At 43.3% G+C, this 25165-nt stretch overlaps 1 protein-coding gene across 1 annotated transcript; it reads right to left on the bottom strand.

Moving 5' to 3' along the window:
- Window positions 1-1606: 1606 nt before the first annotated feature.
- NEIL3 (nei like DNA glycosylase 3) lies at window positions 1607-24590 on the bottom strand. Its single transcript, XM_028744408.2, has 10 exons — window positions 24349-24590; window positions 18940-19058; window positions 17600-17734; window positions 16428-16641; window positions 15260-15334; window positions 13786-13952; window positions 10527-10696; window positions 5994-6372; window positions 3843-4017; window positions 1607-2340 (listed from the first exon to the last, which is right to left on the bottom strand). Exons 1-10 carry the CDS (start codon window positions 24514-24516, stop codon window positions 2158-2160), a joined length of 1785 nt encoding a protein of 594 aa, XP_028600241.2. The 5' UTR covers window positions 24517-24590; the 3' UTR covers window positions 1607-2157.
- Window positions 24591-25165: the final 575 nt, after the last annotated feature.

Raw genomic sequence — 25165 nt, 5'->3', positions numbered from 1 at the left:
TCTGGTGTTTTCATATAAATGTCTACCAGGGAGAAAGCCTGCTTGGTCCTTGTGAATTACTTCATTTAAGACCTTTTTAAGTCTACTTGCCAAAATGTCTGCAAATATTTTGTAATCCACATTCAGGAGTGAGATGGGACGGTAGTTCTTTAGCTGGGTCTTTTCAGATTCTGTCTTAGGTATCAATGTGATGAAAGCTTCTTTCCACGTTTCTGGTGCCCTCTTCCCATCCATGATCTGGTTGCATACCTCCATCAAAGGTTGTATCAAGTAGTCCTTCAAAGTCTTATAGTATTTGGAGGTAAGCCCATCCGGGCCTGGAGATTTGCCTGGTTGCATGCTCTGAATGGCACCTTCGATTTCCTGTGAAGTTATTTTAGAGTTCAAGATTACTCTTTTATCTTGAGTAATTTTTGATAATCCATTTGTCTTTAAGAATTGGTCTATCTCAAATTGTTTCTGAGGCCCCTGTGCATACAGTTCTTTAAAATATCTATGGAAACACTTCCTAATTTCTTCTGGTTTCTGAACCATTCTTCCTTCAATCTCTAGATTTGTAACTGTATTTAACTTTTGTCTTTTTTTCAGCTGCCAAGCTAGCAGCTTTCCACATTTATTTGCTGATTCAAATGATCTTTGTTTCATCTGTTTAATTTTCCATTCGATTTCTTGATTTATCAATTTAGAATATTGTGCTTGATGGAATTTGATTTCTCTCAGCACTTCTTTTGACTTTGGGTTGGTTCTCAATTTTTTCTCTCCCTGATGAATCTTCTCCATTATTTTGTCTTTCTTTCCATTCCAGAGCTTTTTCTTGATTGAATTTTGTTGTATGAGAAACCCTCTCATGACCGCTTTGCTAGCGTCCCAAATCGTTCTTTTTTCTACTGAAGTGTTCAAGTTTATCTCAAAGTAGTCCTTTAAAGTTTTTTGGGCCTTTTTCACGATCTCTTGATCTCTTAAAAGGGTGTCATTCATCCCTGAGTTTCACCTCAGATCGTATAAATCTTTCGCCTTTTACTGAGTTCATGGGACTTTTGGCCAGTGCCTAACCTAGCTAATGTTTGGAGCCAGAGCTGTCTTTAAGAATTATGCCAAGAGCCCAGCCCTATGCATGTGTATTCAGAACTAAATCAACCTAAATTCAATGGGACTTACTCTCAAATAGGCATGTGTCCAATCCATTTGCACAGGTCACCAATAAATGAGAAGAGAGTGGCCAACTCTGCCATGCTTGTTAGCCAAACTCCATGGATCTAAAAAGATGGGTAAAGTGCTGTCCAAAATTCCACCAAATTTAAGTGCAAGTGGCCTATGCAGACCTAAGGGCACCAAACCACCCCAAATGTGTGTGCCTAATTCTGCATAGGGGATCAGGCTGATTGCATAAGCCAAGCTAAATTGACCACCTGTTCATTTCCAATGGAGCAACATTTTTTTCTTAGGACAGGTTCCTATATGAAGAAATATAAGGTGAAGGGAAAACCATCACAAGGTCACCTACAGATCTGCAACAAACAATAAAGCATGTTAGTTAAATGCATCCCTTCTACTTTGGCAAGAAGCTCATTCAGAGCAATCCTTAAGAACAAACAGAGGCTCGTCATTGCTAGAAACAAGTTTATTGAATATATTAATCTTTCATAACTGATTACAAAGTGTATTAAAATCTATTCATCTTAAATGCATTGAAAAATAAATGTTTATGGAAGCACAGCTTAAGAAATGGGAGTGGGGGGAAAGCGCTGAAGGACAAACAACTTGTACAAACTCCAACTAAAAATGTATGTTTTGTTGACAGATTGTAGCACATTGTGAGAGACAACTGAATCCAGATAATTCCTGAAGATTGTATTTAAGCAATTTGGGGTGGGGTGGGGTGGCAGGAACAAGACAACAAAAGATACGACTGGGTATTGTTCAGATATGTTAACCCTTCCACATGAGAGCTTCTAGTGTTAGATAGATAAAACAAATCACAGAAGCAGTTAGAAGGAGGAACAAAAGAAAGCATGTCCAAATGTATAATCTAGATGGATTTGCAATCGCAAGATACCACTTGATCATGACCCTCCTAAAGTATCTCCCAGAGAAGAGCAGCGTTGTACACACAGTTTGAGAAGATTAACGTCAGATGGTGTATTGGAGATGAATTGCTCAGCATCCTGGGATAATCTTCATTCCTGGACCATTTTCTGCCCACTGAAAGAAGTCACACTGCTTATCCTTCCCAAGAGGGCACACAAAGAAATTCTTTCCATTATTAGGACCAATCTTCAACACTGTCCTCATAATGCTGCGCTTCCTGTGATTGCAGAAGGGAAAATGCAGGTCTGCCCACTGTAGAGAGAAATCATTTCTCCTTTAAACATCAGATCCCTCTTTTAGACCGGTGGCAAGAAACTCGACTTTAATTCTGCCAGGTAGGTGGCAACTGCTAATAATCAGGGTAAATGGCTCTTTTTCAAATACGCTATATGTTTCACTGCCTGAGCTCCACTGGTTTGACTTTGTGAGAGTACAGTTTTCGGGAGTTTTATCTGACTCTGGAGGCAACATGGGTTCAATTTATGCAAGTAAAGTTCTGGTACCTCATAGCTGAATAGCAATAGATCTCACTTCCCCACACTTCTAACTTCCTTCTCTCCCTTTTCAGAATCTGAAGGTCAAAATGACATTACTGCACCTCTTACTGCATAGCAGAGGCCAGTGCAATTGCTGTGTTAACAGAACAAAACTCACGTGAAAATAATCTATTGTATATTGCGTTCAGCCCATCCTTTGGAAGTTAGTTAAGAGGGCCTTTTACTCCCCTTTCAGAACTTCCCTCCATGTGTATATTAAGCATGTGGAGAAGGGAGGAGTGTATACACTGGCCCCACTCCCAACCTATCTGTCCTCTGCTGGTCCCAGCCCCATGAGGTAGAAGGTCTGAAAAGGATGCCAAGGTCCATACAAAGAGACTCTTAGATTTTATTTTATTTTTGCAGCGACTACCACTAATTTGCACAGGGAGCCCTTTTCAGACCTTTCAACAAGCTGCAATGCCGTCTGGGAGAAGAAAGTGCTGCTCCTTCCTCCATACATTTACTCTGCACATGGAAGGAACAAATCTGTCTCCATCTGAGCAGGCAGGAGGTGCCACCACACATTCCACAATGTGGCAAAAACATCCCAGGAGGATGTGAAGCAGGTCTGTGGCCTGGAGAGAGCACTGAAGACCTGACTGAGAGGCCCAGGGTGAACCTCATCACTGAGGTTCCCCATCACTGCCATAGATGGCTATTGGTTGAAGAGGCAGAGAAGTAGGAGGAGAACCCTCTCCGAAACTCCCCATTCTCCAGCTTTTCAAGGACAGCAATGGCTACTTGATTGAAGAATAGTCTCTACTTCCATCTCTGCATCAATTCTACTTTTCAAATAAATTCCCTCTTGTGCCCTCCCCGCAAGAAGTCACCCTAGCCAGGCAGTTAAATCCCGCTCGTGACTGACAAGAGCATCCCCCCTGCTTCTGCTTTCAGAACTGGGGAAGGGATATCAATAAGCCATAGCTTTCTATGTGTCTATTAACTCTTCATAGTGTCACTAAATGAAAACCTTTTAGTGTAAAATCTGAATTCAAAGTCCACGACTCTACTCCATGAAGCAAAACCATTCTGCAGTGGCCAGGGTGCGTCTAGAAGTTATCTAGGCAAAGCTAACTTCATCAGTGACATTGTAATTCTCCTTCCAGTACACTAATCCCGAAAATACGAATGAAACCCATGAGTGATCATAATGGGTTGGAGGAAAAAAGTTGTACCCTCCAAGGGTGCTCGGCAAGGCTACGCAATCTCACGTACTTCAAAATAGCCGCACCGGGCTTCTCTGGGTAAAGGACAAGCATAAAATTGCCTGCCCTTGTTTTCTCCGTCCTTCCTCACCACGCGAAGAACGCAGCAGCGGCTGTGTTTACTGCAGCGAGGGTTGCCAGTATTTAATGTGTAAGAACCATCTGTCATATTAACTGGAGGTGCTCTGCAATGACAGGTTGCAAAATCATAATAAAAACTGCATGAAGTTAAAAGGGATTAGTTACAGCAACAGCAGCAGCAACACTCTTCCTCCCTTCCACCAAACACTCTTGCCTTTCGCACGCAGCTGTCAATAATGCATTGTTATACACGTGTAGCGATCAAAATAGAGAAACCGGATATTTTACCTGCCCTACTTGATTTTTCTTTAAATAAAACTGAAGGAATCTGCACTGAGCATCCAGGCAATTGAAATGAAGGGCAAGTGGCAAATTTAAAGTCCCAAAATTGCGTGGCCTCTTATTTTATCTCATTTTTTAACATATAAAACAGCACCATTCCGGTGTCGCTGGCATAAATTTTGTCCTTTCATGTTGTTTAAAAGGCATTCCAAATTGGCAGCAGCAAGACGTACTCGAGGTCCAATTCCCTCCAATTATAGTCTCCCCCTCTGGAAAGCTATTACAAGTGTCTTAGACCAGGCCATGGGGATCTCTACCTACTTGTCCGCTTCGGAGACAATTTTCCATGCTCTTTGATCAAAGCTACTTTAATGATCCCAATCATGTTCCACAGAGGAGGAAGTCTGACTGGCGGAGCAGAAAAGTGTATTTTATGAAGGTGGCAGGGAAGCTTTACTCTCCCCTAACATTAGCGTCACCAGAAGAGTTGGAGAGCATCTTCGCTTACAAGGCACAAGGGCATCTTCCTTGATGGTTAATGTTTAAACAAGGTTAGTTCGCTCCCTGTTACTTTGATTTAGAAGCAGCCAACCTTTCTTTTGCTATAATTCTACAAGTCAAGGCCAAATTCCACCCGGCGGTGCTATTCTCGCGCTCCTGTATACATTGTAAAGTGCTACCTGGGAACTCTGACATCCTCCTCCAACATCCTTTCAGTCTTCACCACCTCTCCAAAGGTCCAACTTTGGGTAACGGGGTTTACTTGGCTCTTTACTCAAATGGGTTATATGCACCCCATACCTTTACAGTGGAACCTTGGTTCTCGAACTTAATCCATTCTGGGAGTCTGTTTGACTCCCGAAACTGTTTGAAAACCAAGGCGCAGCTTCCGATTGGCTGCAGGAGCTTCCTGCACTCAAGCGGACGTTTGGCTTCTGAAAAACATTCGAAAACCAGAACACTTACTTCTGGGTCTTTGGCGTCCAGGAACCAAAATGTACAAGTACCAAGGTGTTCGAGGACCAAGGTACAACTATATTCATTTATTGCCTTTATACCCAGTTTTTTTCTCCAAGGGGCTCAAAGTGGCATACCTGGTTCTCTCCATCCTCAATTTTATGTTGTGAACCGCCCTGAGATCTATGGGTATAGGGCAGTATACAATTTTAATTAATAATAATAATTCACGCCTACAACAACCCTGTGAGGTAAGCTAGACTGGCCAAAGGGCACCCAGTGGGCTTCATGGCCTAGTAAGGATTTGAACCCTGGTCTCCCAGGTCCATGGCTAACACTTTCAACCACTATGCTACACCACAATGCAGTTTATGGGCTACCAAGTAGGGAATCAGGCAGCAAGGAATACATTGCTCTGCTGTGCTATAGAGAAGCCCACGGGCCCCCTTGCACCTACAATCAACTTCTGTGAAGTTCCAGGGCTTCTGCCCCGCTTCATTTCTAAGACACTCAGCAGCTAATGTCTTGCCACTGCAGTTAGCCACTTGAGCTCGGCAAATTGCCCTTTCTTCTGATCTAACAAGTTGCCCGAGTCACAAGCGATTCTGTGACAAATAAGGGACACACAGCAGCAACAAACTCTGTTTCATGAGTTACCCATTATCCTTATTGGACGGAATATATATTATATCAAACCACTTCAAAAGCAAAACACGCAATAAACCCCAAACCAATGTTTCCCTCTAAACATTGCCTTGCACCCATCAATTTCTACCTTTCAAGTCCACATTCAATGAAATATACTTTAGAGGAATCTTGTTTAGATCTGGAATTAACAAACCTGATTGCTAAATTCTCATTGATCGTCCCAACAGATGAAGATGAGGAATCAATCTTCTGTTTCTTCTGTGCTGGCTTTAAAGAATTATATTGATGGGAGAATGATACGGGTGTATTTACAGCATGGTGGTTGGTGCTGTTATAATCATTTCGTGAAGAATCACACAGAGAGTTTCCATCTGGAGTTAGACTTCTGCTTCCATTATGCTTCGGCAGAGGCAATTTGCTAGCAAAATCTGACAGCACCAATGTTGTTGTCCCAAACACAGTTTTCCTGTTGATCTTAATTTCTCCCCTTGGTTTTCCAAAGTTATTACATGGGTACTTGATTAAGCTGCTGTTAAAGGCTGCCAAAGCTTCATTCTTCTGTATTTCTGGAACTTAAAATAGATAGCAAGAAAAGGAAGACATCCCAGTTAGTATCCTCTTTGAACCACTTATCACCCCCTGGAATCTACACACTACTAATCATAGAATCATAGCATGGTAGATTTGGAAGGTACTCCAAGGGTCATCTAGTCTAACGCCCTGCAATGCAGGAATCTCAACTAGATCATACACAACACATGGTCATCCAACCCCTGCTTAAAACCCTTCAATGAAGGAGAGTTCCCAACCTCCCAAGGGAGTCTGTTCCACTGTCAAACAGTTCTTACTGTCAGAAAGTTCTTTAGTCGGAATTTCCTTTCTTGCAACTTGAATCCATTGGTTCAAGTCCTACCCTCTAGAGCAGGAGAAAACAAGCATGCTCCCTGCTCCATGTGACAGCCCTTAAGATATTTGAAGGTGGTGATCATATCTGCCTCCTCTTTTCCAGGCTAAACATACCCAATTCTCTCAACAGACCCTCTTAAGGCTTGGTTTCCAAACCCTTGGTCATATTGGTTGCCCTCTGCACATGTTCTAGCTTGTCAATATCCTTCCTAAATTGCAGTGCCCAGAACTGGACACAGTATTCCAAGTGCTGTCTGACCAAGGCAGAATAGAGGGGGACTATTACTTCCCTTGATCGGGACACTATACTTCTGCTGATGCAGCCTAGAACAGTATTAGCTTTTTCTGCTATTGCATCACACTGTTGACTCATGTTAAGCTTGTGGTCCACCAAGATCCTTTTAATAGTTGTGAACATAGGAAGCTGCCTTACACCAAGTCAGACCACTGGTCCAGTCAGTGCAGCTTGTCTACCCTGAATGGAAGCAACTTTCCAGGGTTTCAGACAGGGAGACATTCCCAGCTCTCCCTGGAGATGCCAGAGATTGAATATTGGACCTTCTGCATGCAAAGTACTGAGCTACAGTTCTTCCTTAAAAAATAGTTATCCATAATGTCTACTAGGCTTGGATGCTGATGCACATCCCCATTTACATCAATGGGACCCAAGTCATTTCAGGTTAGCATTGTAGAAAGACAGCAAGGACCTTACAAATGCACAATAGCAACATATGCAAGGATGGGGAATGTAGAATAACTTAAGTTTTTGAAAGGGTCTTTTCAGAGAAAGTAAAATTTCATACATTCAATTAATTAAGGGAATTTTACATGCATTAATTAAGTGGAGGGGGGGACTGCAAGCACATTTGCAAAGCTAAGCAGGATCCGGTATGGTTTCAAATTGGGTGGGAGACCGTCGGTGCACTGAGATTCCTGCATTGAGGGGCTTGGACTAAATGACTTTTAGGGTCCCTTCTGACTCTACAATTCTGATTCTAGGACAAAAGCATTAATTATAAGCATTGAAGAAATCATTTTACTTACATCATCTTTTTTATTAAAAAACCCCTCTAGATTTTATTTTAATGTAGATTTTTGAGATAAAGTTGCTTTATTTAAACATATGTTAAAGAAGTCTTTAGATGCCAGCACTGGACTTTGATAACAGCTCAAAAGCTTCACAACTGGAATGAAAGATGCCGAGAGAGAGAAAAAGAGCATTATCGTGATTTTCTTCTAAAGCCCTAAGCCACGCTGCCTTTGTTGTATTGGGTCTGCTTCAGCTTCTGGGGAACCAGCTGGGTGCATAAATTCCAGGAGAGAAGTTAATTGGCAAATCTGACTTTCTGAACAGACTAAATCTTTAGGTTCCTGGGGCTGACATTTTAGTGGAAGACAATCAGCCAAGAGCAACTTTGGCAGACAACAGAAATCCTTCCCGACTGCAGATACAGTTGCTCGCTAACCTCCCTTGCCCAGCACTCTGCTGGCTCCAGAAGGCCTACAGCAGGTCGGCACCTCTTTTCTCAACCTTCCCTTACAGCCAGTCGCGGTCCAGAGTGTGAAGGGCTTCCGGGAGCTTCGACTGGAAGATCCTACCAGATGCTTATAGCATCAGTGCTCCACTGACAACCAAGCCCACTCCCGGCATATTTCACTAGTCTATGTCGTCCTTATGGGTAAAGGCACCTTCTCAGGGACTGCAATTGGCACATCAAGTACAAAACAAATAGACCTGAAAGAGGAAGAGTGACAAGAATGGACAGCAGTCTGAGGGCCATGCAACCTTCTGGGGCCACATGTCCACTGCTGGGCAAGGAAGAGGCAAAAGTGGGTGTTTCCCCACCCCTGATTTGCAGTTAGTAAGGATAGCCAGCAATTGATCCAGGTGAGACTGGGCATGCAGGAAAGATTATATTAACCCAAACTTGGGGAGCCTCTTAAAAGAAACTGGCTTGTCCATTAGAGGGGGGAGCCTGATAAATTAGAGCAGCACAGCAGAAAGCACAAAGGCAGGAGGAAGTAGAGGAAAGAGGCAGCAAGGAGGGAGAGAATCATGGAAGAGAAGGGAGGAAATACAATCAGGGTAGGGCAGGGCAGAGAAGTAGAGTGCCTCAGAGATTAGAAGCTGAACACTGCAGCTGAGAACAGCTCTTCTTTGTGGAAGAAATGAAAGACATCATTGCTGAGTGATTGGGGTTTGCTCCAACTGTAAAGGTAAAGGGACCCCTGACTGTTAGGTCCAGTCGCAGACGACTCTGGGGTTGCAGCACTCATCTCGCTTTATTGGCCGAGGGAGCTGGTGTACAACTTCCGGGTCATGTGGCCAGCATGACTAAGCCGTTTCTGGTGAACCAGAGCAGAGCACGGAAATGCCGTGCTCCAACTGTAAAAGGTGTAAAAAAAAATACCCATGTGAAGTTTCAACACTTAGTTTTAAAATCACAATTTTTATTACAGGTTTTAAACACTTTTCATGCACACACACACACACACACACACACACTTCTATTGTTTTTGAAATACTAACAGGGTGGAGGACAGCTTTTGTCCCTTCCAGCTATAAAAGATTTTTTTTCTCCTTACAAATGCATTCCCTTTCAATTTATGGAACATTTGGTCTGACAATTCAGGGAAGTTGCTGAAATCTGCAAAAAGTACCAAAGGTTTAACTGAATAATTCATGCAGCATGGGATGGGATAACAGCTGTGAAAGTATATATTTGAGTTACAAAAGGAACATGCTATTATTGCACAAACAGTTGTTCCTTGAGACAAGTTTCTGGGTTTATAATGCAGATTCTAAGAACACGGGCATCTGCTCAGGGCTGTTTCATATAACCTTTCTCTATCTTAATTTTCTTGAGAGAGGATTTCCTCTGAATTTCTTTCCTAGTCTGTGGAAAGAAGGGCTGTCTATTCTTCCCACCCCATATAGCTAGGACTCCTAAGGACCTTCTCATTTTTTAGTTTTTAATTGGGACTTTGGGGTGGCTGGTATATATTGGCCCTGTCCAACCCTCCACGCCACACATTCACAACACAGCCTCATCTATGCACAGATGCAAAAGGCACACCAGCAGACTGCCCCCCATCCCATTCCACAGCTGATGCATACACATTAGATAAATCATGGTTGGCTATCATTCTTTCTCCCCACTCATTAGTCATTGGTGTAATGACTGGGGAAGGGAAGATCTGCATCCATGTCAGGAATTTGGGCCCTGCCAACCCCAGTGCTGTGTCCCACTATTTTTTCCTTCTTGTTGTTGCTGTCATGAAAACTGGCCAGGTCTTGGGGTCCCAGAAGAATTTGCCTGGGGAACCAGGGCAGGCCCTCAAACTAGGCTAGCTACCCCTACAGTTCCTACACATCAAAGTGGTCAAGTCCACAAAGAAAAGATAACAAGCAGTAAACATGTGTCAGGAAGCCACATCCAATAGCAACTTCCCAATTCCAACCACATGTCTGTCACATGTCTCTAAATGTTTGGGGACATGTCTAGCTAAATGGGAGTGGGATTTTCTGCAGAGAGAAAAAGAGAGGAGGAGGGAACATTGCATGCACCATACCACAAAGTATAAAGCACCTCTGAAATAAAATAATATCAATGATATCCTTTGTCTTCCTCCTCATATAATATTTCAGATTTGAAGCATTAGGGCAAGTAATAGGCATTTAGGACCAGCATATTAATGAACATATTACCTGTATGTTGTGAACAGGAGTAGAAACAACACAAAGCAAGCAAAACGGTCCCATGTTACTTGCACTGCTGTAATACATTACGATGCCAGACAGACAACCATATAGACTTACGCTCAGGCCTTGGAGTCAGGCATGCATCACAGAGTTTGACAGACGGCTTGTTTATCAGCGTGCATAGTGTACAGGCCCACTCCTCTTCCGATTCCTGAGCAACTTGTTCCTTACAAGACGACCCCCTGCTGTACGCCCAGCCAATTAAACCATTTCTTCCTGGCAGTTTGCTGCACAATGAAAGAAAGGGGGGAAATTGATGTTAACATGTTGAGAGGTTTGTTCTGAGCGTTGTGTTCCACCAGGGGTTATATGGGAGATTCAACACTGGATTCTGATAGCTTGGCCACCAGCGAGGGGGAAAGTTGGGCTGCTGCGTCTGATAGCTTGGAGGCTCCAGTTTCGCCTTGAGGGTTTATCAAGGCTGTGAACTTGGCTATCGAGACATGGAATGGGAAGGGCACTATTCCCGCTCCTCAAAAGTGTATTTCCCAAAAAACAACAATAAGAGTTTACTTATTTCAAAGCACTGGGTGATAAAACACAGTGGCATATCAGCCACCTGTACCGGGGATGGCTACTGTTTGGCACTCTGGAAGCTCTTCAATCATTACGCCAACCAGTCCTGGTGGTTGGCCATGCTGGCTTGAACTGATGAAGTCCAACAATGTCTGAAAGGTCACAGGCTGCCCATCCCTGATCTATGCAATCCAGCCCTTCTAGACTTTCCAAATAGATTCAATACACATGCTAGACCAGGAAGTGATGGAGATTAGGTTCCTCCCTTGCCCTGTACAGTCATAACAGCTGCCATACATAGAGGGCTCTATACACATGTTCCAATGGACACATGTAGATCAGAAGAGAAGTCTGCCCACTCCGTCCCCCGCTTGTGATTGGAACTGTTGTTTCATGCTTCTGTGTATCCTGCACCGAGATTGTTAGATATAGATGAGTTATTTTTGAGGAGGGTGGGACATAAAAGGGAACTTTGTGTTCCAGCCTAATTCTCAAATTCTTCCATGCTTTAAAATTGGATTTCAACAAAATAACCCTGATTGGGCATCGTTCCTCATGTATTCAACAATCAATCATATGAGGAGGAGAGAGTGGACTTATGCTTGCTAGCTCCAAACCCACAGCCTCCAACATCCATTCATTGTGGGGGCAGCCTGTAGATGGGACAGGATGCTAATGTGCAGGCACATTGGGATCTAAATCACCCCCCTTGTGATTTAGAAACCAGGTAATGGAATGAATGATGGAAGCCATTTTCAATCACATGTTTCTTCTTGCTTTCCCATCTCAGTGGTTTGTTATCCTGACCAAACCATAGTTTAACGTGGCGTGCTATCACTGCAATTTTAAATGTACCTACCCAAAGAGTACACCCGATTTTTTTTTGCGGGGGGCGGGGGAAAGAAGAGGACAAATACATAGTTCATTCTAAGAAAAAGGCAGGTGTTGCATCAGGCCAGAAAACTGCCCTCACAGCAACAGTTTGTATACATGGATACCACATCCAGTTAGAGAAACATGCACATATGGAAATTATCAAGGTTGTGCCTGCTCATCTTGCAACTCAACCCATATCCATCACATTACAGGTCATCCTGCATTGACAGTGTGAAGAGCATGGGCTGAGATTAAAGCTGGGTACCCCATGTGCCAAACTCCATACGGCTCCACTCAGCCCACATTCCCAAGGTGCCAATTTTGTCATATAAATGACAGCTCTGTCCTGGTTTACAGGCAGGCAGTATCTCTCTGAATACCAAGTTATTAGGGGACATCCATGAGAGGAGGGTGCTGCCCTCCTTCTGGGTTTTCCAGAGGTATCTCGTGGACCAAGGTGAGAAACAGGATGCTGAACTAGGCAAGTCTTTAGTCTTAAATAGCAGAATTCTTCTTATGTTCTTAAAACGATCCTCCCTGAAAATCTCTTCCAATTTAGCTAGAAGGTAGCAGATTTTTTCTTTTCTCCCCTTTTCTGAATCGTGGAGAAAATATTCTCAATAAAAGCTTGCCCCCCTGGTGCTCTCAGTAGACATCCTCCATCTGCAGCTTAACAAGCTGAAACCCTGCTGCCTGCATTATTTTGCATGAGAGAAACAAGGGGATGAAAATAAGATATCTGTGCGACTCCAGCAGTGAATGCGCTCCTTAACCCTACTGTTTTAGAATCAGGGAATACGGCCCTAAAAATAACCACTTTGTCTAAGGGAGAGAAGAGGTGGGATGAAAAATATTTAAAGGAAGACAAAGAAAAAGTAGGTGGGCTACTTACAGCACAATCCTATGCATACCTTCCTTGAAATAAGGCCCACTGTGTTCAATGGGACTTCCTTACCAGGATTTAGGACTGCAGCCTTGCTGTACCCCACTTTCTGTGGAAAGTGCCTTTAGGATTGCAGCCTTGCTCATTGAATGCAGGAAATGTTCATTATATCACTAAGTTCCGTTGATGTACTACTGGGAGTCCCGCTCCCAAGAGACTGCAGTCTACTCACACGATAAAAAAACTGGCAGTGATCTACCCATTGGATTGACCAAAGTTGTTGAGGTTTTGTTTTGATTTGGGGTTTTTTTTTGGGGGGGGGGGGGGGTTGGATCAGTCAGGATCACGCGAAAGACATGGATCAACCAGGGAGGCCCTGTGATTGACCGGTTGGACATCCCTGCTATACAGCAATACTTTGGGTGGGTAGGGAGGGGAAGAAATCTGTTGCCTGATTAATCAGGACATTTGAAAAATAAGGTGATTCAACCCTGCAGCCCTAGTACAAACATCCATTTATTTATGAGCAAAGATTGCAAGGAAGCAACTATTCTCCTGTAAATGTGGAGTACAAATATGTGATCTTACTATTATACATGTTATATATGTGAGAGAGCAGTATATTCTTTTGGATAACAACTTATTCATTTATTTCCAGTGTATTCAGGCATTTTGTAAACATAGATTGATAGCAATCGACCGGTTGGACATCCCTGATGTGCATTCAACTCTTTTCCTGTGGTAGCCTATCCATATCTACTTGGTCCCAACAAGTTCAATAGGACTCGCTCCAAGGTTTAGCGTACAGAATTGCTGGCTTAATTCAGGTAGGTGGGCAATGGGCAGGGGTAGCCCAGAGAGAGGAGAAAGGAGTGACAGAAATATACAGAATGCCATTTAAAACAAACAAACGCCAAAGCTTGGATTTTGACACTGGACAAGCTGGAGAGCTCTTGAGCAAAAGGTTATCGTTTCTAAAACCAGCTCTTCTCAGAATGCTGAGATAATTTAGAAAATGTTTGATAAAGGTGAACAACCTACCCAGGATCCACAAGCTGAGGCTTGTCCTTTTGGCACAGAGGACAGAAGTACGTCATTCTGTTATTCTCTCCTAAGCGGCACACCGTGATCTTTGCTCTGCACTGACTACAGTTAGGGCGCTTGTATACCCTGTAATGCTTATACAACGCTGATCCCGTCTTGCGACACTAGAACAGAGAACTGAATTATTATTGATGTGATTTAGAAAGCCAGAGCTCCAGCCCATTCTCAAATCATTTTATCCTTGACTAAAAAAATAAAAAAATCCAAAACCAGAGATTTAAATACATTCACACTTTGGGCAGTTAAAAAAAAGTTCAATGAATTTGAGAAATTCCTGTTTTTCTGACCTAGAAATTAGCTTCCCCTTTATAGAATGATCTCCCCAGAGAGGAATAACCATGCATCAGCCTTGTTTTGGCACTGGGCAAAGAGGTTTGTTTTCCTCAGGCAGCACAAACAATGCTATTTTGTTAAATCTGCTTTTAATATGTTCTTATAACTTTATCATTGCTTTTTTAAAAATTGCTTGTCAATCACTGCAAGGCTTTTGTTGTTGTCAGAAAAAGACAATGCACATTTCCCCCCCATTTTTTTTTATTAATTTTCACAAAATTTTAAAGGAACAAAACAAACAAACAAACAAACAAAAATCATAACCTTATTAAAAATTATACTTATTGACATTGCTAAGTGACTTCCTCGCTTCCCCTTGGTTGAAATTCAAGAATGCACATTTTTTGTGTGAACCCATAAGCTTTTTAGTTATATATATATATATATATATATATATATATATACACACCGATATTTCTTTTTTGCAAAATAAGCAAAAGGTTATCAGCAAAAAAGGAAAAGAAACCATCAACATTTCTCCTAGCTTTCTGACTTATAGGTAAGCAAGACATCAAGTAATGCAATTCATCTTTTAAAGACGGTACAAAGGATGATGGGTTAGTTACCAGTTCTCTAGCAGTTGCCATCAATGGAGCTTAAGCACCAACCAACCTGGACAGAAAAAACTGATAGTGCAGCACTCCAGGAGAGTTCACATTACATTTTTCTTATTAAAAAAATAATCAAACAGAAACCTAGCATGCTGAAGACCAAAACCACTTCCCCTGGTTGTGCTACCTTTCTATATCCAGATAATTTCTGATGGCTTGGGAACATTGAATCATGTAATTCTCTGCCTGGGCTCTCTAGTGGAGTGGCACAGCTCTTCCCTACTTTTTCTAAATACATCAGTTGGCCCCAAGTCCTATGAAAATTAAAAGACTCAAGTGCATTTCCCTTTGGATTCCACAGGCAATTTTCAATCAGCCAGGGAGAAAAAGCCTCTTCAATCAATTGGCTGGGTGAAGCAATTTTATACTAATGGTGTTAAAAACATTTTTACTATCAAGACACATGTTCAGCATTTACATTTTAATGCAGTTTTTGAAGATCTCTTGAGAAAGGGCTTTCTCCCTACCTTATAAAAGAGTAGCGTGAAATCCCGAGTCATTTTCACCAAGTGATGTACTTGCTCATCCGTTAGCTGACAGGCCTGGAATTTGGAGCAGAGGTTTAAAAAACGACGGCCAAGGACTCTCCAAACCACAGTGGGTCACTGCTTAAAACAAGGAAAGGCTGAGGACATGGAATCCCTATCTTAAGAAGCCATATCACTGGTAATGGGACAGCTACCGTAGATTCCGGCATATTAGACGACCCCCCAATGGCAGCTGCAATTTGGGGGTTTGTCTTATAAGCCCAGTCGCCTAATACGCTGGGCAGCTCCATGCCGGGAGAAAGCCGCCCAGTGCAGAGCGGAGCCCGCCACCAGGTAGTGCCATTAACTTTTGTCTTGACAATCACTTAAAGGGGATCGGTGCTAGAATTTTAATCAGCTTGGTTACAACTGAACTATGGCTGTTTCCAGGTCCCCTTTCCCACAGTAGGGGGTTGATATACAGTGGAACCACCATTTACACAAGGATTTGGTTTGGGGAGGGGCACACATAAAGTCAGGAACTCCCAAGGAGGTAAATATCATCATAGTACTTTTCAGGCACCAGAAAATCATCATCAGGGACCAATTTTACCATTGTATGGCTTTTAAAAAAGATATAGTGGTACCTCGGTTTACGAACTTAATCCGTTCCTGAAGTCCGTTCTTAAACCAAATCCGTTCTTAAACCGAGGGGCACTTTCCCTAATGAGGCCTCCCACCAATAGTGCCCTTCCACTGTTTGGCTTCGGTTTGTAGACCGAGGTAAAGTTTGCAAACCAGAACACTACTTTCGGTTTTGCGGAGTTCGTAAACCGAATAGTTTGTTAACAGGGCTGTTCATAAACTGCGGTACCACTGTACTTGAATACTTTGTGAGTTTTTACTACTTTTTAAACTGTTCATTTTAGCCCACTTGCCCAATATGGAAATATCAACCTGATTTATTTTCTTCTCAAGACCACTTGCATGCCACATCCCTTTTGTGAGAAGATTCTTTTGAGGATCTGCTTTTTGAAACTGCCATGGCCAGGTGCCTAATATTCTGTTACCATTATGAAAATGGTACAGATTTACATATATTTTCTTAAACTCTGGTTCTCGCAATTCAAACCTGCAAGTAGGAGGAAGCCAGGAATATTTCACCTACTTTAACAGCTGGATGGAGACCACTGTCAAAAAGTGCTTCGTTCTTTATTATGTTTCCCACTCCAGGTAGGACTGCCTGGTCGAGCAACACATCACATAACATACGTCCCTTTTGCTTCTTAATTTCACCTTCTGCTCTTAGAAAACTAAATTTTGGAGAGCATACATCCAAGTTTTCTAGCATTCTGACTTTCTGTTCACATTCAGCAGCATTCCTGCAAGGTTAATGGGGGGGGGGATATGTTGTAAGTGGGCAGTAGGTGAGCAATGCATTGTGCAATTAAAATATTTAAGTAGTTGTTTTATCAGTAGGTAGTATCAGAGAGAGAAAACAAAACTGCCCAAAGCCAGTTCCATAGTTCTAAACCAGGAACTCCCCCCCCTTTTTTTTTTTGAAGCTCCATTCTGATTTACCACAGTTTAACATTATGCCAGAACCCTACATTGTGGTTAACTGTAACTATGGGTTATTGAATAAAACTTCATAAGCAAAAGTTTGAAATTAGCTTGTCTAAGCAAACCAGGGGTGTGAAAGCTTTTCCAGTGGATGGAACAAAATCCCATCCCAGATCTCTTTGCCCAACCAGTCAATCACCTGATATTTGTATGCCAACATCTGGAAGACTACAGGACTCCCAATACTATATAGCAATACTTTGGGTGGGTAGGGAGGGGGAGAAATCTGTTGCCTCGCTAATAAGGGCACATTTTTAGTCAACTTTTAAGAAATGAATGAATAAGTTGATTCAACCCTGCAGCCCTAGTACAAAGATGCATTTATTTATGAGCAAAGATTGCAAGGAAGCAACTATTCTCCATTAAATGTGGAGTACAAATATGTGATCTTACACATGTGTTCTTATATCGCTGTGCAATGTAGTGTTATACATGTTATACCCTGATATTTTGTGAGAGGGCAGTATATTATTTTGTCAGTTTTATGCATAACAATTTATTCATTTATTTTCAGTGTGTATCCAGGCATTTTGCAAACATCTATTCTTCTACCACCACCACCCCGCTTATAAAGCAAATAAAAGGAACTACTTGAATTTAAGCATAGTTTTAGCTTGATTTAAGCCATCTTGCCACGTTTCCAACTTGGAGCCACAGTATTTCCCCCTTCAGGAACTCTTGTAAAAACATATCACAGGAAAACATTCATGGCTTTACCTAAGTTCAACAGTTGCATCGTAGAAACAAACCAAATCATTAGTAAGTTGTATTTCCAGAACTGCCAATTCTCCACTTCTCTTCTGGCTTGCATCTGCACTTATACGCAAGGAACCATTCATGCCAAAGTGGATCCTAGAAAAGAAAGACATTTATGAATATCCCTCAGTTCAGAACACTAACTATTTCTAGCTTATCCCCTACTCTGGCATAACTCCAACTACAATGGCTATGGCTGCTGAACAGACTGATGAACTGGGGTATTGTTTGGGGCTTTAGTTGGGGTTCTTTTGCTGTAATTGGCATTATTTTTTGTATCTTAATCTCCCCCTTCTATGGACATCAGCGGTTTAGCTATACAGTGGTACCTCGGGTTAAGTACTTAATTCGTTCCGGAGGTCCGTTCTTAACCTGAAACTGTTCTTAACCTGAAGCACCACTTTAGCTAATGGGGCCTCCTGCTGCTGCCGCGCCGCCGGAGCCCGATTTCTGTTCTTATCCTGAAGCAAAGTTCTTAACCTGAAGCACTATTCCTGGGTTAGCGGAATGTGTAACCTGAAGCGTATGTAACCTGAGGTACCACTGTATATATATTTGTCTCAACACATTCACCTCCATGTGAGCACCAATCCGCTAAGGAAGGCCTTTGTCACACTGCGTGAACAAACAGCTTTTTGCTAGACTGTGCATCTCTTACAAACAGACTCTTGTCTACCAGCTTCCTCTCTTTTCTGCAGTTCTAGACAATCACTGCAACCAGATGCAGAGCTCTTCTTATATTCTTATGTCAACGGTTGAAAAGTTTTAAGTCGGTATGAGAATGTGTTCAGTGGCCTAGTTCAAATGCCGCACTAAGCGAAACCACAACTTATCACAAAAGCGTGTGGGTGCACAGAGAAATAATGCAGCCACTTTGATCCTTCCTGGTCATCGTCATGCTTTCACTGAGCTAAGTCATGGCTTGGGGTGTGATTTGAACCCAGGCTCATGGTTTAGCTCTCTCCAGACTCACCATGAGTTTTAACGAAGGTTTGTCCTGTGGTTTATGGCTTGTGGTTTGTTCAGGAGAGCTAAACCAAGAACCCTGGTTTGGATGACAGAGTAAGCTGAACCATGAGCTTAGCTAGCTCAGCAACAGAACCACCAAGGAGGAGCAAGGCAACCATGAGCTCCTCTCTGGGAGCTGCACTTGAGTGTTCATGCTAAACCATGGTTCGCAAACCATGTCTGTGTGCAGAGATGGAGAGAGCAAGCAACACCTTTTTTTAAAGCCCAGTTTTTTCAACAAAGCTTAATAAAGTTGGGCAATATTTCCTCCAAATTATGTACACTTTACTTACCTCAAGGCTTTCTGTCCAAAATACATGAACAGCTCCTTCCCCAGAGTTTCCACACCACTGTAAACACATCCATTAAGCACATTCAAGACGTCTTGACTGGATACTTTATTTCCAATCACCTGAGTGGTATGAAAACAATAACAACAACAATAAAATAAAAATAAGTAAAGGGAATTTTGTGCCAAATATAAATCTAAGACTGTATGATGGAACTCCTTCTAGATAGATTTTAAAAGCACAGAAACCAAATAGGTGCACCAAAAAGAATCTGAGATCAAAATGTTGGTTTTAAAAACACAAATGGCCACTTGGACAAATCTTCCAATGTTTGTACAAAAGAAAACTAATTACATTCGTGCTAAGCTCCGCTTTGGTCCTTGCCAGTTTGCTCCGAGTTTTCCAGCTGAAAGACTCGTGAAACCAAATACCCAAATATTTGTATGAAACCAACTTGTGCAAGTCTATGGTTATCCACTAGGACCCTTCTGTCAGTACAACAGAATGTAAGAAATGATTCAAGCAAAAACTCTTGGAAGACTACACGCTAAATGCTGAACACTATGCATCAACACTTAGCTATTTATTTGCCAAACTACTATAATATGCTGACACTGTTTATGAAATATCTTCCTTGCTACACACACAATATTAAATAATTTAAAGGCCCAAGATTACTGTTTTCTCAATTGCCAATTTGTTTTTTGAATTTCTAGATGTCTTTGTGAAATAGAACATGTTGTAAACTGAAGGTCATGGTGTAATTTATGATTATTTCAGACAGGATAACAACTTGCTGTTGGATGCATAAAATCTGAGGGTGAATGGGAGCGAACTTAGGCTTCTTTAGAAGTGGTTTTCCATCAGCCTGACCAAAGCCAGTATCAGTTTTGAATAGTTTGGTGCATTTCAAAAACATGTTTCAGGGCCAATTTGCTTTTGAGTGCATCCAACAAGGCATACAGTTGATAATGACCTCGTTTTTCAGATGTTTTTCTACACCAGCCCTGCATAACTGGTTCATTCTCAAGCCAAACTCAGCCCACTGGCCATACATTGTGGCCTGACAGATGCTTGACAACCGCTTCATTTTTGCTCTCCCAGTCACACCACAAAAGCAGGAAATTCATCCAGCTTTGTGACTGTGATTCAAGTAAAAATAGGCTCATGAGGAAGGGTGGACTGAAGCTTATTCTGTTCAACATGTAACGAAAGAGTTCCTTAGTTTACAGTGTGCCATGCTGGCTGTAGGCTTCCACATACTATGCCCTGCCATTGTTAACCATGAATGTCGTTTTTTCCTCAAGCTAAGCAAGGCTAGGCCATCACTGGGGATCATCTGGAAGCAAATCCACCCACGGCATGGTGCCTTAATCTAGGTAAAGGTAAAGGGACCCCTGGCCATTAGGTCCAGTCGTGGCCGACTCTGGGGTTGCGGCGCTCATCTCGCTTTATTGGCCGAGGGAGCCGGCGTACAGCTTCCGGGTCATGTGGCCGGCCAGCATGACTAAGCCGCTTCTGGCGAACCAGAGGAGCACATGGAAACGCCATTTACCTTCCTGCTGGAGCGGTACCTATTGATCTACTTGCACTTTGATGTGCTTTCGAACTGCTAGGTCGGCAGGAGCAGGGACCAAGCAACAGGAGCTCACCCCATCGCGGGGATTCGAACCGCCGACCTTCTGATCAGCAAGTCCTAGGCTCTGTGGTTTAACCCACAGCTCCACCCGCGTCTAGCAGAGGCCATGTACAACAAGCAGATGATACCTTTTCCAAGTTAACTATGCACAAACTGTTTGAAAACTGCTTTCGGGAAATGACTTTACTTTTCAAAGTATATTCTCTGGAGAAAGGAGCTAGAGTCTGGTTAGCATACGGAAAAATGAACGGTTACTAGCACAGTCAATTGCATTGGTTCTTAGTAGTCTATAATCACCCTGCCTCCCAGCCCAGTGGTCACTTCAGCTTGGAAGAAATCATACAACTGACTCATACAACAAGCCACAGGGCTTCCATGTCACTGGCATTTAACATGAATGGGGACTAAGTCTCCACAAACCGTTATCACAGGATAAAAGTGTTCTTAGATACCCCAAAACTGAGGAAAGGGGATGACATGGTTTTGTGAAAGACAACCCTCACTGAATGAAAACAACTAGAGAGAAAGATTATAACCTCGAATTACACTACATGTAGTTTTCTGTGTGCGCAAGTTTGGGAGGTGCAGTTAGTCATGCGATTCCCTTGCCTGCCACTGAGGTGTGAAGAAATTGATTGACTATTTTTTATTGCTGTGTTTAGTGGGGTCATGATACTGTGAGCTACCTTGGGTAAGGCATGCCCCCAAAGGCAGAATACAGTATAAATAATTTTATAAAACATTCAAATCCAGGATGTTTTCCCACATGATCTGCTGTTTGTGCAGATCAGACAGAAGGATTGTAGCATAGGAAGCTGCCTTCCATCAAGTCACACCATAGAATTCAGGAAATCATGGAATCCTAGACTGGCCCATCTAGCTCAATACTGTCTCCCCTGACCAGCAGTGGCCTTCCAAGGTCTCAGTGAGGGTGTTCTCCCATCCCCACCTGGAGATGACAGGTTATGAACCTGGGACCTTCTGCATGCAAATCAGATGCTCTACCACTGAGCTATGGGCATGGCCTGTTCCCAAAGGGTTGCATTAAGTAGGAACACAGGCAGCTGAATTATATGGAATCAGACCAGTGGTCCATCTTAGTTCAGTGCTGTCTAGGCTAGACTGGCAGTGACTCTCCAAAGTTTCAGGCAGGGAGCCTTCTCAGCCCCACCTGCAGATGTCTAGAGATTGGATGTGGGGCCTTCTGTGGGAAACACACCAGGCTCAGTGCCAAGTGCTGAGTTGTTTGGCTTTGTGTACAGCTACAAGGCGCCCAGATTCTAGTGAATAAAAAAAAGCTACAGTATCCCAGGGAAAAGCAACACAAGTTATCGTTACAAAGGCAAAATACACAAGTTACCACTTGTTAAAAAATATATATACGAAGTGCTGTCAGGATTTACTATTTATGCCAAACATGTCTTTACAAACAACCTAAACAGAGAACGCTTTGTGCATTTTCAAGTTGGAATATTTACTATATATTTCCAACGAAAGACCACGTAACCAGAGTACTTTTGAGGATTAGGTTTCCTCTAATAAAATTTCCTTGCTTGCACTTGAACAAAGACAGGGTGGGTGGGTGGGTGGGGAGTCTCCTCCGTACCCCCCACCCCACCAATCAGGAATACAGCCTTGGATGTTCACAGCTCATTAACCCAAGCTGCTCATTTATATTCCAACATCTTTTCCTCTATAAAGTTCCACAAGCCCCAACAGAGTAATTTTATGCTGGCAACACAAGTGATCAAAACTTGTGGAGAAATTGCATGCTGTGTACATGGGGAAAGCAAGTGGGGAAGCGGAGGAGGCGAACCCTATTCCCTTGTCCTGTGCATTCACACCAACAGCAGGTCTCATTAGTACATTTTTAAGCAAACAAACAACTCCATCCACCTGCTTTGCTTTTTTTTTTTCCTGTGAGCCAATTTCAGTATGTGATCTTTCCCTGTACTTTTCTTTTTTAAAAAAAAACCTCAATGACAGTGACTCTATAGCAGATATTGTATAACGGGCTTCCTTATAATAATTTTTTATTTTTATTTATTTAATTTTTTTTAAAAAAATATTGCCATCTTCCTAATTAGGCAAAGTGACTCGAGGACACTTTCCTCATTATTTCTTACATGTGTTAGATGTTTGCCCAAGCTCTACCAACTCTTCAAATTAATCAGACTCGTTATGGTTGATTTATTATGTTAATGGCAAGAATATATTACAGATTGCCAGTTATTTCTTTTTAAGTGTTTTGTGCAGGGGAAAAACAAAAAACAAAAAAGCCCTCACAAACAGCTGCCCGAAATCGCTGAAACAGTCAGAACTGATGATTACTGGGGACGAGACGATTGTGTCAGCTATACAAACCTCATGTCAATCAGTCATGTCTGTTGTAATTCTGACATGCGACAAAGGAATGTTTACTGGGCAACCTTGCAGATGCTTAGTTTTAGGAACAGGACCGGCAGCCTGCATGGCATACATTGCTGTTGCAACCTATACAATGTTTGACATGACCTGCCCAATACTGTGCCACAATATTATAATATAGAGCCTAACAAAATGGAATGAAGGGAACCAAAGGGCACCATACTGGCCATGCAAATATCATTGGTAAAAACTCAGTGGTAAGATTTATTTAAGTACAGTGGTACCTCGGGTTAAGAACTTCATTCGTTCTGGAGGTCCGTTCTTAACCTGAAGCACCACTTTAGCTAATGGGGCCTCCTGCTGCTGCTGCGCCACCGGTGCACGATTTCTGTTCTCATCCTGAAGCAAAGTTCTTAACCCGAGGTAATATTTCTGGGTTAGCGGAGTCTTAACCTGAAGCATATGTAACCCGAGGTACCACTGTATTCATGTGCCATTTCCCCCCTTTACAGTCTGCAAATCTGCTTATGGCAATAACCTTTGTAAACGCATCACACGCTGATACAGCCCTAAAATCCTATCAACACATTCAGACCTTTCCATTAGTTTAAATGGGTTTTCTATAATGGATGCATTTTCAGGAGCAGCAGCTGAAGTAATCCTAGCAAGTCGTTTCAATCACGGGGCTTTGGGTTTGAAGCAGGAAGCGCTGTGGTTGCAACGCCACACCCTCATTGCATGGAAGCCTAGACAAGAACAGCTCCCTCCCGGGAACACGTCTGTGCCAATGTGTGGGTGTTCAGACCCAGGGGCCAGCGCTTTTCCAACACCAGGGAGCAGAACTAGCAATCTGCCCTCTGCCCTTATCACACCAATAATATGCAAAGCGGGCTTAAAGCAAGCTGGGGTGTGGATCCTGCTCACTGATCTTCATAGAATCGGAGATGGAAGGGACCCCGAGCATCATGGAGTCCTCCCCCTGCAATGCAGGGACATGGATCAAACCTGCAACCTTGGCGATATCAGCAAATACTCCCATCAGCAGCAGGCCCGCAGCCAACTTGGAGACTGGTCGGGGATGGGAGGGGGGGGGGAGCTGCAGTCCAAAGACACCTGGAAGACCACTGCTATTCCTCGTTTTTGCTTGTGGGCTCCCAAAAGCAGATCTGGCTGGATGTGCCTTTGGGTAGCCCTAGAATCATAGGGCTGGAAGGAACGCCGAGGGTCCTCTATCTTAACTTAAAGCATCCCTGACAGGTGACCATCAACCTCTGCTCTTATGAGGGGGGAGGGAGCCCTGCGAACAACGCCGCCCGACTTCTTCCCTGCAGTCATTCCTATAGCCACAGCGGGGGTGGAGCGGAGGTTTAGATCCGCACCGACTGCGGAGTGCAGACGCTACTAACCGCGTTAGGGGAAGAGGCGGCGGCGGCAGCGCCTCGTCCTGCCGTGATGGTAAACCGGGACGGGGGCGTCGTCGGGGCTCTTCCCCGCACGCCCCGCACCGCCTGCCCGGGGGCCACGCGGGCCCGGATCTTCTCCCCGTTCAGCGCGCAGCCGGGACCTTCCACCATCCTCCCGCCGTGGGGAAAAAAAGAAAAAGCGTTCAAATTTCCCGCCTGCCTTGCCTGGCCGCTGCCCCGCCCCGCGCTTCCGCCTCCGGGAGTTTTGTGCGCAGGGTCCCGGCGACTCTGAGCTCGAGAGCTCCTTCGCATGTAGAAGGAACGGCTGGGATTTCAGGGTTCCTGCCAATGTGTTTTGCAGCCCCTGGATCCCTTTCCATCTCTCTGTCTTCTATAAAAAAGAAGGAGAAACTGCTTGCGTGTCTGGCGCGTATTCAAGTTCACAGATATTTGAGCTGCAGGTCCTCTTCGCATTTTCCGGGGGTGCGGGCAGCAAGCCCCATTGAGCTCAGTGAGGTTTCTGAGTAGTTGGAAGGGGGCTCCACGGGTCATCTAGTCCAACCCCCGCTGCAGTCCTGGACTCTCTTGCCCAACGTGGGACTTGAGATTAACAGTCTCCTGCTCCACCGGCTGAGCTGCTGCTGATGCAACACAGAGTATATTTACACCGAAAGCGAAGCCTTAGAGTTGCCAGGGCTTGGGCATGGTTGTGTGGCAGAAGAGAGACTTGTTTTTCTTAAAACTGCGAAAGCCTGCAGCAGCACAGTGTGTCATAATTGTATATGTCAAGGAAGTCCATTGATAATGATGTTTGTTCTGA

This window comes from Podarcis muralis, chromosome 9 (assembly GCF_964188315.1).
Source record: "Podarcis muralis chromosome 9, rPodMur119.hap1.1, whole genome shotgun sequence".
NCBI classification, from domain to species: Eukaryota; Metazoa; Chordata; class Lepidosauria; order Squamata; family Lacertidae; genus Podarcis; species Podarcis muralis.
This window is presented reverse-complemented; position numbering and strand designations above follow the sequence as displayed.

Bases quoted from the DNA above. Each gene is read 5' to 3' on its own strand.
- NEIL3 (XM_028744408.2), bottom strand. From the start codon at position 24,516: ATGGTGGAAGGTCCCGGCTGCGCGCTGAACGGGGAGAAGATCCGGGCC. The intron at 16,642-17,599 runs GTAAAGCCATGA...TTAACCTTGCAG, and splicing joins GATGCAACTGTTGAACTTAG to GAATGCTGCTGAATGTGAAC. The intron at 2,341-3,842 runs GTACGTGAGATT...TTCTCTCTACAG, and splicing joins CCCGGTGCGGCTATTTTGAA to TGGGCAGACCTGCATTTTCC.